The 12,437-nt window shown below is 34.9% G+C and overlaps 2 protein-coding genes across 3 annotated transcripts; both read right to left on the minus strand.

Moving 5' to 3' along the window:
- Positions 1-59: 59 nt before the first annotated feature.
- On the minus strand, positions 60-4,870 carry LOC147384816 (S-adenosyl-L-methionine-dependent methyltransferases superfamily protein). 2 transcript variants are annotated; one of them, XM_086424829.1, is made up of 9 exons: positions 4,782-4,870; positions 4,445-4,511; positions 3,987-4,052; positions 3,391-3,484; positions 3,160-3,276; positions 2,341-2,441; positions 1,359-1,433; positions 1,122-1,214; positions 60-563 (listed from the first exon to the last, which is right to left on the minus strand). In XM_086424829.1, the coding sequence occupies exons 1-9, from the start codon at positions 4,793-4,795 to the stop codon at positions 258-260; spliced, it is 933 nt and encodes a 310-aa protein (XP_086280955.1). In that variant the 5' UTR covers positions 4,796-4,870; the 3' UTR covers positions 60-257. The 2 variants fall into 2 exon arrangements, with proteins under 2 accessions (XP_086280955.1, XP_086280957.1); XM_086424831.1 differs by lacking the exon at positions 4,782-4,870 and adding an exon at positions 4,688-4,746.
- A 1,077-nt stretch (positions 4,871-5,947) lies between these two features.
- On the minus strand, positions 5,948-11,857 carry LOC147384817 (serine carboxypeptidase-like). The gene is made up of 9 exons (XM_086426359.1): positions 11,394-11,857; positions 9,567-9,735; positions 9,236-9,355; positions 7,893-8,036; positions 7,654-7,804; positions 6,969-7,057; positions 6,616-6,874; positions 6,394-6,527; positions 5,948-6,275 (listed from the first exon to the last, which is right to left on the minus strand). The coding sequence occupies exons 1-9, from the start codon at positions 11,696-11,698 to the stop codon at positions 6,147-6,149; spliced, it is 1,500 nt and encodes a 499-aa protein (XP_086282485.1). The 5' UTR covers positions 11,699-11,857; the 3' UTR covers positions 5,948-6,146.
- Positions 11,858-12,437: the final 580 nt, after the last annotated feature.

The raw sequence follows: 12,437 nt of genomic DNA on the forward strand, positions 1-12,437 counted from the left end.
CATTTTCAGAATTTGGAAATCCTACATTACAAGCTTTCAAGAGGGTTTCAAATCACAAATTAAGTATAAAAAAATTGCAACTTTAATATGATAAGAGTAGTGTCTTATAAGTTACCCAACATTAAAAACCTTAACAATCATTCTCTAATACAAATGTGCACGTATTTAACTATTCCTCATTGTCATCAAAGCCTGATCCCAAAAAATTTAGAATCGGCTAATATCAACAGCATTAGTGTTGGAACAGCATTGAAACTTCAAGTAATCTTGATGTCTCGTAGTAACCGTGCCGCCATAGAGCCATATCTCCTTGCTTCCCAGTCGCTTAGCTTCTCATTTTCAAGTCCTACAACTAAGTTGTTGTCTTCCAATACCTCCTTACTTCCAATATCTTCCAATTCCTCTCCGAGTTTGCATCTCTCAACATACTTGTCATTTCCATCCATCTCCGCTGTTCCACCTTCTATGTTTTGTTGATTGTTCTCTTGGGCCGTAGATGCTGCTTGAACCTTTGATCCCATTATGTAAAGTTGGATACTTGGATGTTGGTATTTACTATCCATCTGCATGGGATGTTGTATATAGTTCAGTTCAGGGAAATAAGGATTTTTTTTCACCAAATAAGATGTAATATTGATTTAAGAACACGAGTACATTACTTCAGGGACATTTCCCCTTCTGATTATAAATGATGAAATAAATAAATTAATTAATTAATTAAGACGATCCAAATGATCCTCCAAAAAGAGTCTTTTGCACTTGTCCTGGATTGCGAGGTTTCCAAACAAGGATAGAACACTCTGAATCAGTATATAAAGCTTTTCTATTACAATACAATACAACAACAAAGCCTTATCCCAAAGATTCAAACTTCAAAATACTATTTGAAAGAATGGAAAACTTTGACAGGGTCAGAAAAACTTAGCAACCAAAATAAACTGAAATTTAGATGATCCAAGAATAATATCTTCTTCAGGTAATTAAATTAAATTAAAAAAAAAAAAAACCCACTGCTGACTCTCATAGATTTACTCTATGAAATATAAGTTTGAAAGAATGCAAATTTTTTCTTTCATTCTAAAATCGATGAAAAGTATGGTAGGTTATTTATGGTAAAATACCTTGGCTTTTGGGATAGTTTTCACTTCAAAGTTGCTCTTCCACATATGAAGCATTTGGTCATGGACGACTGTAGATCGGATCTCGTACCCCAACTGAACAAAGTTTCAGGAACAAAAAAATGTGCATTAATATGACTTTCATCACTCATGGAAAGATCCCCAAAGCAGATTACCAAGAATGTATAGGAGAATATGACTTTCATGACTTGTAGAATAGAACAACCCACAAAAGATTACCATGATTGTGGTTTTAGGTCCTGATAAAGCAAATATTGTCAGTAAGAGTGGCTCCAAGAGATGTTCTGCATAAACCTGAAATCCAAGCGCACCGATTATTATTATTAGTTCAACTCAAAATTTCCTACACAATCATAGACACATATGTCGGTATCAGATACAAAATATTAAGTGTCAAAAATCCTAAATGCCAACAAACGTTATCACCAACGTGTCCATACGTTTATTGCATATATTAAGATATATACTTATATAGGGAGATGCTATTGACACCCCAACTTTTACTGGTTACACCCCTAATTAAAAATAAATAAAATAAGTAAATGGTTGAGAATAAGTAAAAGTTGGGGTGCCAATAGAAGCTATCTCATTTTTTGACTCGAATCTATTTTTGGGTTTAGGATATATGAGCATAATCATAATTGTTAACAACTGAACTTGTTTGAATGAGTGTCAAAATATTTTGTAATTTTGAGATTATAATTTGTACCAAACCTGGATAATGTTTGAAGAGTATGTTTTAATCTTTAATTGGGGTGTGATCAATAATTTAAGAAATCAGGGTGTAATAAGTAAAAGTTGGAGTGCCCTGGTTAGGTTCTCCCTGGTTGGGTTCTCCAGCTTGACATCCTTGTGGGTCCCCATAATCAGGTGGACAAGTAAGGACTAAGAACAAGGAGTAATTATCAGCTAGCACTAAAATAATTTAGTTCATATTTCATATTCAAAATGGAAAGAATGTATTTGGATAAGCTGATTATAGAAACAATCTGCAATATTAGCTGAAAAAAAAAATTCTTTAATAAATTAAGATCTTTTTGAAGAAGAGTATCGACGTTTGTCAGTAAAGTAAATTACATGGGTGTCCGGCGTGGCTGAATTTTAAGAAACTTAAGTGTCCTTAGTACAAAATTGACCATATTTTGTGGGCATCTCTCAGTTTGCAGAAATTGATGAACTTTAATTAGTACAATGAACTTACGACATCAGTTCCAATGATATAATCAAATGGAGGATCAACAGCCTTTATATGATCCTGATTTCCCCAATCCAACTCTGCAACCTGGATGGAACCAAATGTTGCTGCAAACAAGAAAATGCACCAAAAGAGAGAAATGATTTTGTAAATTTTACATAATATTCAATAGTAGAAATAAATTATGATTAGTTAGATGAAGGTGCTAACTAGCTTAGTTGGTAAAATCTATGCGTGATGATGCCATAGAACTGGATTCAATCCCCGTCATCACCAAGTTAAGAACAAGCTTACCAATAAAAAAATATATGACAATCCATCGGTGTATTCTATGCATATTAGAATGTTCGTCTAAGCATACACATACCATTGTGTCCATATTCTCATTAATCCGATATATTACAATACATATAGTTAATATGACATTATTATTCGAACTTTCATATATAATACAATTGTTTTTGGCAGTTGGGCTTTTAGATTCCTTCACCCATGTGTAGTAGAACATGATCAATATTCATTTTCACATTCCGTAAGGTTGATTACTATATTTTGATTATTTGTAAATGCGTTTCCATGTTTAATTTACATTTTCTATAATTTCAGTGAAAAATTCCTCATTAGTTCTATCATTTTCAAAATATTCAATAATTTCCACATCGATCAATATATTTCTTCAAAGATTCCTCATTTCCAAACTGAGTAAAATAGACACCAAAATCAAAATTTAATCCCTTGGTTGGCTTAAAGGAAGAAAACAAACTTGAAGCTAAAACATACACAACAAGATTAAGTTTATCAGTGACATTATGTTTCAAAAGGCACCTGAATCAAGATTTGCCTGTGTGATCCTTGAAGTATTTCGTTCGACATTCCTCATTAACAAAGGCAAAACCTCAACTTGATCTGTTGAAACTACATCGCAACCTAGTAATGCCATGCCTGAAAGAAGCAATCTACATCACATCCAAGCAATGACATGCCTGATAACCATTAATAAGCACTCTATGCTGATACAATCGTATTGATCATATTGACATCACGCAAAGAACTCACCAAATCCAGCTACCCCACAACCGGCTCCAAGTTCAATGACTCGTTTTCCTTTTAGTTTAGACGGAGAAAATCTACCCTTTCTGCAATTCTTTTCCTAAATAATTTGAAAAATATCATAATAAGACGTGCCTTAATTTCTTTATAGCAACATTTGGAAATAGGTTGGCATATCAATCAAAACCACATTTTAAACAAAATGAAATCAAACTAATGGGCTATTGCAACCATGGTTTTAAAACTTGTTTTGATGTTTCATCTCGTTTGTGAATGAGACCGAGTCGTCTCGGACGAGTTTTCCGATACGTTTGAGATGTCTCGTTAAACAATGAGTAAAATGAACATGGGTTTTAAATCTTGTCCAATACATTGACTTGTCTATCTGTCTCGTTGCTTGGCAATACCGAGTCATCTCAGGCGATACGTTTCCGTCTCAAAGGAGTTTTGAAACCATGATTGCAACTTTGTCTATTAGTTTGATAAAGTTTTCGGGAGTGCTTTATACACCAAAAACCACATATTGATATGGAAGAAATATATCTCCAAAATTCGTACAAATCCTCTTGGGAAGAGATGCTCAAGGGGTTTTTGGACATTACCAGAAATTTGACAAACACCATTGATGCATCCCAAACCGTAGTACCAAGATGCTTCGAGTTGGGGTCCTACCACAAGGGAATCAAACATAATATGAGAAATCCATAGTCCAGGAGAAAGAATGTAAATGATAGGTCCTACAAGTTCATATTCCAAACTTGATATCAAATAGAGATATTCTATTGAAACACCATTTTTTTCTAACAGCACCCCAATTCATATGTAAATCACCATATATTTATCACACATCTTGGGGTGCTGTTAGTAAAATTTGGTGTGGCTATAGAAGCTCTCTATCAAATGTTCATTTTTTTTCTAGATTGGTATTTAGTAACCCATACTATTTTAAATTTTTTTTTAAACAAGACCATCATTTAAAAGGAGGGACACTGGCACAACCCAAGATATAATCCTACCTAAAATCAACAGAAATAAAATTAAAAAAAAAAAAAATCTATACCTGAGAAAACTGCAATTGATGGCCTAGAACTTCGAGCTTAATTGCCGATGTGTTTGGGGAATTTAATCTGGAAAAGAGGAAACTTTAGCCATTTATAATAACTCCCCAATTAAAGAAATTAAATATTTTAACCCCAAATAAAGATAAACGGGCACAAATCTCTCTTCTCTCTCGCAATATTACACAGAACAACGAAATTAAAGTGATGTAAAGGTCATGTAAAGCACGTAGATCGAGAATTACAACGAAATAGAATATGGGTTTTGATCTGATCAGATGAAGAGCAAATAAAACCCTAATTTTTTAGAGAATAACAGAAGTTCGTGAAGCACAATACCTGTCAGCCTCCATTGAAACACAGTTTGAGAGACAGAGACAGAGACAGAGAGAGTGGTTTTAGTTTTACACTTCTACTACAAATTTGTATTTTACTAAAATACCCTTTAGTTTTAACAGTACAAGCTGTTTTCTGGAGGGGCAGTATATCTTCGTTAAAGGCTATGGACGTAATCTGAATAATGGAATTGTCCACGTGTACCATCTAACAGGTCAGATGCCAAATGGATGATCCTGATTGGCCTCCACATTGGTAGCAGGATTGTATTAAATCCGAAATCTGATCCGTTCCGATACCATAACTTTGGGTTTGGATAGATGATTTAGATTCGGATAAGGATTCAATCCGATATCTTATTGGATTGGATTCAGATTGACCATGTCCGGATTCGATAAAATGTTAGAAATTATATTAATATTTATTTAAATGTATGGAGTTTATTTAGAATTTGTAAATCAAATTGGTTTGGTTTGATCCAAACCCGATTTGATTGTCATTGGATTGGGTTTGAATATCCGACAAGATCCAATCCGTTAAGAGTCCGGTCCAATATTTATTGGATTGGTTTGGGATCCGATTCTTGTCGGATTGGTACCAAATCGACCTGACCTAATCCATTGACAACCCTATTAATTGGCAGGACAAGAAAAGTGGTGGATGACCATTAAGGATGTTTGGTGGTTTGTCCTAAAACATATCTTCGGATTTTACACCAAGATGTCATGGACCTAGCCCCTCGTCGTGTTGCGTTAGAACGAATCCCCTAAATTTAATTCAAGTCAGTATTTTCATTACGGTTCCTAACGTATTTGATTTATTTTTTTTATTGATTTATAATGGATCCTGATAAGGTTTATATAGAAAATCAAGAACAATTATAATCAGAAACATGTAGATAACAAAACCTTATCTAATCTCAATCTTCATAAATTTGATATCGTGAATTACAAATTTATAATACACCTTATGTAAATTGTCCCCTACATGTTAACTATACGTCAATGTGTAATTTATGGTCTGTTTATTTGTCACACCACGTGTTAGTTGGTAAGTATGCTCCACATAATTTTATACTCTAAATTGTGAGACATGAATGATCCCATCATTGTTCTAGCCGTGCAATTTCGTTTGACTCGACCAATTCCAATTTCGATTACCACTAGAGATAAAATGAAAAATGGAGATTCTTCCAGTTATTTCTGTGATTCTTCATTTGACGTTAGGGGAAAATATTTTTACAACCACATTAAGGGAGCAAAAGGGCTACAATATAAACAGACATCCCACACTCAGAAGCTATCTCTGAAGTCTGAAACCTTATAAAAGAGACAACAATGTAGGAGGGTTGTGTGTCAAGCAGGTCTACTACATGTATGCAACCTCGTCTTCTGCCTCATCTCCATATGAGACAATATTTCCTTGGGTCCATCTCTTTAGCATCTCCAATGCAGCCTTGGGTTGATCCATCGGGACCATGTGACCCGCATCATGAACCTGTTGTTACATAAGTCGATATTTGTTTAGTTTATCACCTAAATTTAGCTAATAAATGAGACAGAAAAGACAGTAAAAGAAGACAGGATTTTTAACAAAAAGGTATGCGAGGAGGGACCTTGAGGAAACTGAGAGGACCGTGGCTTTTCAATTGTCCTGCTTCTGCGCCATTCACCACAAATGGAATAGTGGGTGCTCCATCAAATTCTTTCTGACCAGACCATTCCATGGCATGAACCCATCTTGAGTTTCCTGCCCAAATACACAGTGGGGATGCTCATAATTAACTAATGTAAAAATAAAAAAAAGTATACTTTTGAATTTTACTCAAGAAACCTACCAAGCCAGTTGCATATAAGATCATACTCTCCGGCGTATACAAGCAATTTGATTCCATCCTCGAGAAGAGTAGGGATACCGACTTCCAAATTCCTCATCCAATCCATCAACATGGCCTCATGCACGGCAGGGCTACATGAGACAAATTCTATGTCACCGACACCAAGAGAGTCCCTAACAGACCTCTGGTTAAGGAATTTCTCCATGTTCGAGAAATCGTAGCAAAGGCTTCCCTCACACTTCTTTCTGACATCGTAGTACTATAAATTGAAATGACATTATAAAATGTTGTAAGGGTTAAAGAAACATTTGGTCTCAATAAAAGGTAAAAGATGGGTATCCTCGATTTCTCACATTTGTATCTCCAGCAAGTTGCATGATATTACTGAATATGACGTTGCATACAACATATGAAGCCATACAAGTGATTTTACCACTAGTGCCTGAAACAACACTTCCATTATAAAACCACAGAGGATAGCTCTAGTGCTGAACAAAATAGAAGAAACATTTACCACATAATTGTTCCTTTTAACCAACAACAATCTAGGTGTTATGGTTTGTGGAGCCTGATGGTACTGGTTAGCAAAGAGTACTGTTAATCAAGTCACGCGTCCCACCAATTGAGCTCGGTGTTGAGCTTGCTGGGGGTTGGAGAGGGGGGGGGGGGGGGGGGGGTGGAGCCCCTGGAAGAAATTTTCCCAAGGGTATTTTCGTAATTTCACTGGTATTATGTAAAACCCTAATTAGGTTTTCTTGCGGGTATATATACATTTTCAGTGAAAGGGTGAAATCTGTAACTGCAAATTTTCTCTTTATAATGGAATTGGTGTGATCTGTGGATGTATCCCAATCATGAGAGAATCCCATAAAAATCTGTGTTTTGTGTGTTTGCATCTTGTTTTACTTTTCTTTATTTATTGTTTCTTGGATCGATTTCTCTATACTAGTCTCTTAGAAACAATAATTAATAAAGAAGGATGTGAATTAACTGAAAAGGAAAATAAATGAAGATAAAATCAGAAATAAGAAGAATTACCACAAAGCTTTATTGCCAACTCGCATGCTGGAAGCATCTTGTTAATACTCTTGTAATCGGATTCTTGAATTATTCCCATATCCAATGCATAATCCGTGTATGCTTTATATTGGATTGCAGGATCAGTAAGTCCATTACCAATAGCAAATCCCTACGCAACAGTTCAAGATATGTAACTCTAGGAAAGAAAGTAGATGCAACCAAATCTGACAATGAAGAAAGTAGAATTGGTGACGTACCTTCAGGTTAATATGAATACCTTCTTTGTTTTTGTTTCCTTGGTGAACTCGAGCAGCAAGAGCAGGAATGTAATGCCCAGCATAGGATTCTCCGGTTATGTAAAAATCATTTTTCGCATACTGAGGATGCTCGGCGAAAAATGCCTATCAACACAGAGAAAGAAAAGACTTAAGACCAACTCCAAGGGAAAACTCCATTTTGGTATTCCATAATGGAGGATGTAAGCATTATGGATCACCATTATGGATGTTTAAGGTGTTTGCACTCCAGTGGATAATGCACTCCAAATGGCAGTTGAGGGAAGTGGAGAGGTTTTGGAAGATGTGTTGGATTTGCTCTAATATCTAAATCATACATTCTAATCATCCTCCAAAAAAAAAAAAATTCTCAGTTTTATCTGTTTTACAGTTTAGGTGCCAGCTTAAAAGGAAATATGCAATCATGGAATTTGTTGGAGGTTTTCAACAAAAAATGAAGTAGAAGAGGAGAAAATAATTTATATTATTCAACAGTTTTTTTTTCCTATGGGCATTGGGTACAACAAAGATTCGCGGTGTAGCAAAACAAATCATATTCCTCCATTCCACTTTGTCCAGAGCCAAGTCTTTTGTGGTTGAAAGTGAGATCATATTTGCTTTCGCCATATCCATCAACATTCTTTTAGGTATTTCTCTTGCTCTTTTAAGACCTTCAATTTGAATGTCTCTTCTAATTAGGAATGCAATCAGCCTTCATAAACATACCCTAACCATCACAATCGACTTTATCTTAGTTTATCACCTATTGGAGCTATTCTAGTATTTTCCTGAATGCGTTTGTTTCTAATTTTATCTTCCTTACTCTTTCCACTCATCCATCTCAACATCCTCACTTCTGCTATGCTCAATTTATTAATATGATGCTGCTTGATTCCCCAACATTCAACTCCATAAAGAATAAGTATTCTTACTGCTGTCTTATACATAACTTTTAGTTTGATTGGTAAGTGTATGCCACAGAGCACCCCAAAAGCAAACCTCCACTTTAACCATCCAGTTCTCCTTCAATTGGGCAACATCTTCCTCAATTTCTCCATTCATAAGTGTAATATGGCTGAGATGGGAAGAAAAACACAGGTTTACTAGTTATCTGTTTTTTAGGGAATCCCTATGTATATATCCCCATCTCAATCATACATCTTGTTTTAGACTTGAATTTTCTTTTTAAATATGCAATAACACAAATGCTAACAAAGCATTAACAGCTAAATCACGGTTTATTTTCTCTTCGTTCTCAGTGGTTTGACAAAAAAGATTATATGACATGTTTTAACATAATAAAACATGAGGAGAAACACAAATACCTGCAAGAAATCGTATAGATCGTTACTAACACCCTCTTCATTATGACGTAGGTCACGGTTATCAGAACTGTAACTAAAACCCGTTCCAGTTGGCTGGTCAACATATAAAAGGTTTGATACCTGTGTGAAACAAATAAAAATTATGTTAAAATCTACAACCCATGTTTAAGTCAAATGTGCACAATAGAGCTTAGAACCATGAATAAAAAACAAAGTTCTATGTACTAAATAAGAGTCTAAATTTGATACCCTACAACTTCCAAAATGCACAATGCTCCAAAAATATTAATGCTTGAAGTTGAAAAAATAAATTAGATGGAAATCATGATACCTTGTCCCAACCATAGTTGTTCCACACAAGAGACATGTTCTTTGCAATGGTGAAAGGTCCATTTTCATAGAAAACAGCTAATTCACTACTACACCCGGGTCCTCCAGTCAACCATATAACGACAGGATCATTCTTCTTGTTCCGTGATTCAAAGAAAAAGTAGAACATTCTACAAATTATAAATGAGTACAATTAGGTACACAAAACAAACATATAAAATATCTGCAAATAAAGAAAAAAAAATCAACTTATAGAAACATAAAGCGCACCCACATCATCATCATCATCATTTACGGCTTATCCCCAATATTGGGATTGGTAACATGAATCATGCATCGTCATCATGTCTTAGATATATTTTTAATACCTCAATTCATGTCATTTTCACCTTTCCCTTTACATTTTCAGAGCCTTCTGCTCATATCAAAGTATGCTTTTTACCATTGTCACAAATTCGGCAAATTTTTTCTGAAATTTGGGAAAAAATGGTCGAATAGGGAAGTTGCTGATTACATCAGTGATTATCCAATTCAATGTTTTCAGACACTAATGTGTGAGGCGAGGCGTAAGCCTCAAAGCGTACGATGTAAGCCTCATGCGCATGAATTTTTTTAAAATAAATAGTATAAAATATATAAATAATTTAAATTAAAAATAAAAAATAAGATAACCAACATATATTTCTAATTTTTAAAATTCCAAGTTTCAATCCCCTATAATTAAGAGTTGATAGCCAATACTCAATACTAAGCATGTCCATGATCCACCATTATAATAAATAAAATTAAAAAGTTCATGTCCACCACTAAAAAATAATCTCAAGAGCTAATCACTTTCTATCTTCAACCATATGAATCTTCTTCTTGATTTGATCATGTGGTATCGTTTTCTAAATGCTCCATAACAACCTGTTTAGTAGTATTGAAAGTATAGGTATATAAAAAATACTTACATGAAATTAATAGTGAATTTAAAAAAAAAAATGATTTACATCTAAGGCTTACGCTCCAGCAAAAATACTTGTGCCTCAGTCACATTTCAACCACGCCTTAGATGTTTGGTCGCCTCACCCCAACGCCTCGGCACCCATTTGGTGCACCTCGCCTTGAGGTTGCGCCTGGAGGCCTCTAAAAAGACTGATCCAATTAATTGGCAAATTACGAGGCTCTTTTTTCCTTGTTCAAGGTTTATTGGTCTTTTTTGAGAACTTGAGTCTTTTCCTAAAGTTTCATCTTTTTCAACCTTGATTCTTCTTCTTCTTGTTCGTCTTCCAAAATCTTATTAAACATTCTTTTAATTTTTTTATTTCTAAAATAAGAACATTGATTTGTCCCTAAAACCCATCAACTTCAACCTCAAGATTAAAATATATAACCCTTGAAATTTTCCCAAAGCTTCCCGGGATCTATCCAAATTAAACCGAACTGACCCCACTGAATAATTGCCAAATTCAAACATAGTTACTATGCTTCTGACTGGCATGTCTTCGTAACTTGTTCATCTGTTGGGGCTATTTCCTTTATTCCAATAAAAACCTTTTAGTATTTCAACCGAATTGGTATCTAAATTACTAGTATTTCCTCAATTCTCATACTCATTTTTAAATCTAAAAAATTCATGTTTTTCTTTCCTACCCATTCAAATAAATTGCTATCTATTACAAAAACCTCATTTAAATTTCCCTTTTTTTTTTTTTTTTTTCAAATTTCAGAATATCAACCAATTAAATTACTCTTTCTTCAAAAAAAAAATAAACATAAATAAATTACTGAAACTCAAACAGAACTAGATTCCACAAAAACCCTAGAAAGGGTTCCAAAAGTATACCTAGCATCATGAGAATGCTGAAGCTTGTAATACCCAGCATGATGCCCTAGATCTTCGACAGAAATACCAGAATCAACAAAATTTGGAAACTTGAAACGTTTCTCAACAATCTTGGAATCTAAGGAAGAAAAATTTTCTGCTTTGGGATCTTTGGGGAAGAGATTGAGTTGTCTTATTAGCTTTTCTGCATCTTGTTTAGGGAAATTCATATTGGAAGGAAGTCGAAGGTCTTCGGGAAAATTTGCAGAAGAGAAATTAAAGAGAAGAACGAAACAGAGGACGATTAGAGATTGGGGTTTCGCCATTTTTGTATCTTTTTCCTTGGTTTTGGTGAGAGAAAGTTTGAGGATTTATAAAGATTTGAGAGAGAATCGACTTTATGCTTGAAGACGCAACGATGGATGGATTGAAAATGTGAATAAAGGACGCTTAGAAGCAAGAGAGAGAGAGAGAGAGAGAGAGAGCAACTAACTTTCTTCAAGTTGTTTCTTTTTCCCGCTTTTTCGGTGTTTGTAGTTGGTCAGCATTTCGTACTAAAGACTGACTGGTTGTTGGTGTGGAGTGTGTGGACCATGGTTTTAAAACTCGTTCGAGATCGAGCGAGTCATCTCAGTCAATGAGGCAACTTTGTGAGATGGTCAATGTGAGTCGTTCCTGAGGTCTAATCATGGTTTTAAAACTTGGTTTCGAGTCTCGTCTCGTTGATGCCAGATACCAAGTCGTCTCGGACGAGTTTTTGGATACGTTTGAGACGTCTCGTTCAAAAATTAAAAAAAATGAACGTGGGGTTATAAATCTCATCCGAAAAATTGACTTGTCCGTCTATCACATCCATACTTGATATTGAAATGATTCGGATGATACGTCTTGATCTCAGACTAGTTTTGAAACCATGGGTCTAATGTCCGAGATAATGGGTGATAATGATATTTTTAAAGACTAATGATTTTTCTTATGCTCCCCTGACGCACACCCCCCACGCCTTCATCACATTATAGTAGATCATTTGCCTCAGGATATGCATAGGCAAATGATCTATGATAA

This window comes from Akebia trifoliata, chromosome 15 (genome assembly GCF_017979445.1).
Source record: "Akebia trifoliata isolate Shusen 1 chromosome 15, ASM1797944v1, whole genome shotgun sequence".
Classification (NCBI taxonomy): Eukaryota; Viridiplantae; Streptophyta; class Magnoliopsida; order Ranunculales; family Lardizabalaceae; genus Akebia; species Akebia trifoliata.

What these genes read in the sequence shown, in the direction of transcription:
- LOC147384816 (XM_086424829.1), bottom strand. An exon ending in ATCAATTGCAGTTTTCTCAG is followed by an intron (nt 4,053 to 4,444) that starts GTATAGATTTTT and finishes CCCTTGTGGTAG; the next exon opens with GACCCCAACTCGAAGCATCT. An exon ending in ATATCATTGGAACTGATGTC is followed by an intron (nt 1,434 to 2,340) that starts GTAAGTTCATTG and finishes CTTGGATTTCAG; the next exon opens with GTTTATGCAGAACATCTCTT.
- LOC147384817 (XM_086426359.1), bottom strand. Translation starts at nt 11,698, where the DNA reads ATGGCGAAACCCCAATCTCTAATCGTCCTCTGTTTCGTTCTTCTCTTT. An exon ending in GTTGGCAATAAAGCTTTGTG is followed by an intron (nt 7,058 to 7,653) that starts GTAATTCTTCTT and finishes GTGTTGTTTCAG; the next exon opens with GCACTAGTGGTAAAATCACT. An exon ending in AACTTGCTGGAGATACAAAT is followed by an intron (nt 6,875 to 6,968) that starts GTGAGAAATCGA and finishes TTCAATTTATAG; the next exon opens with TACTACGATGTCAGAAAGAA.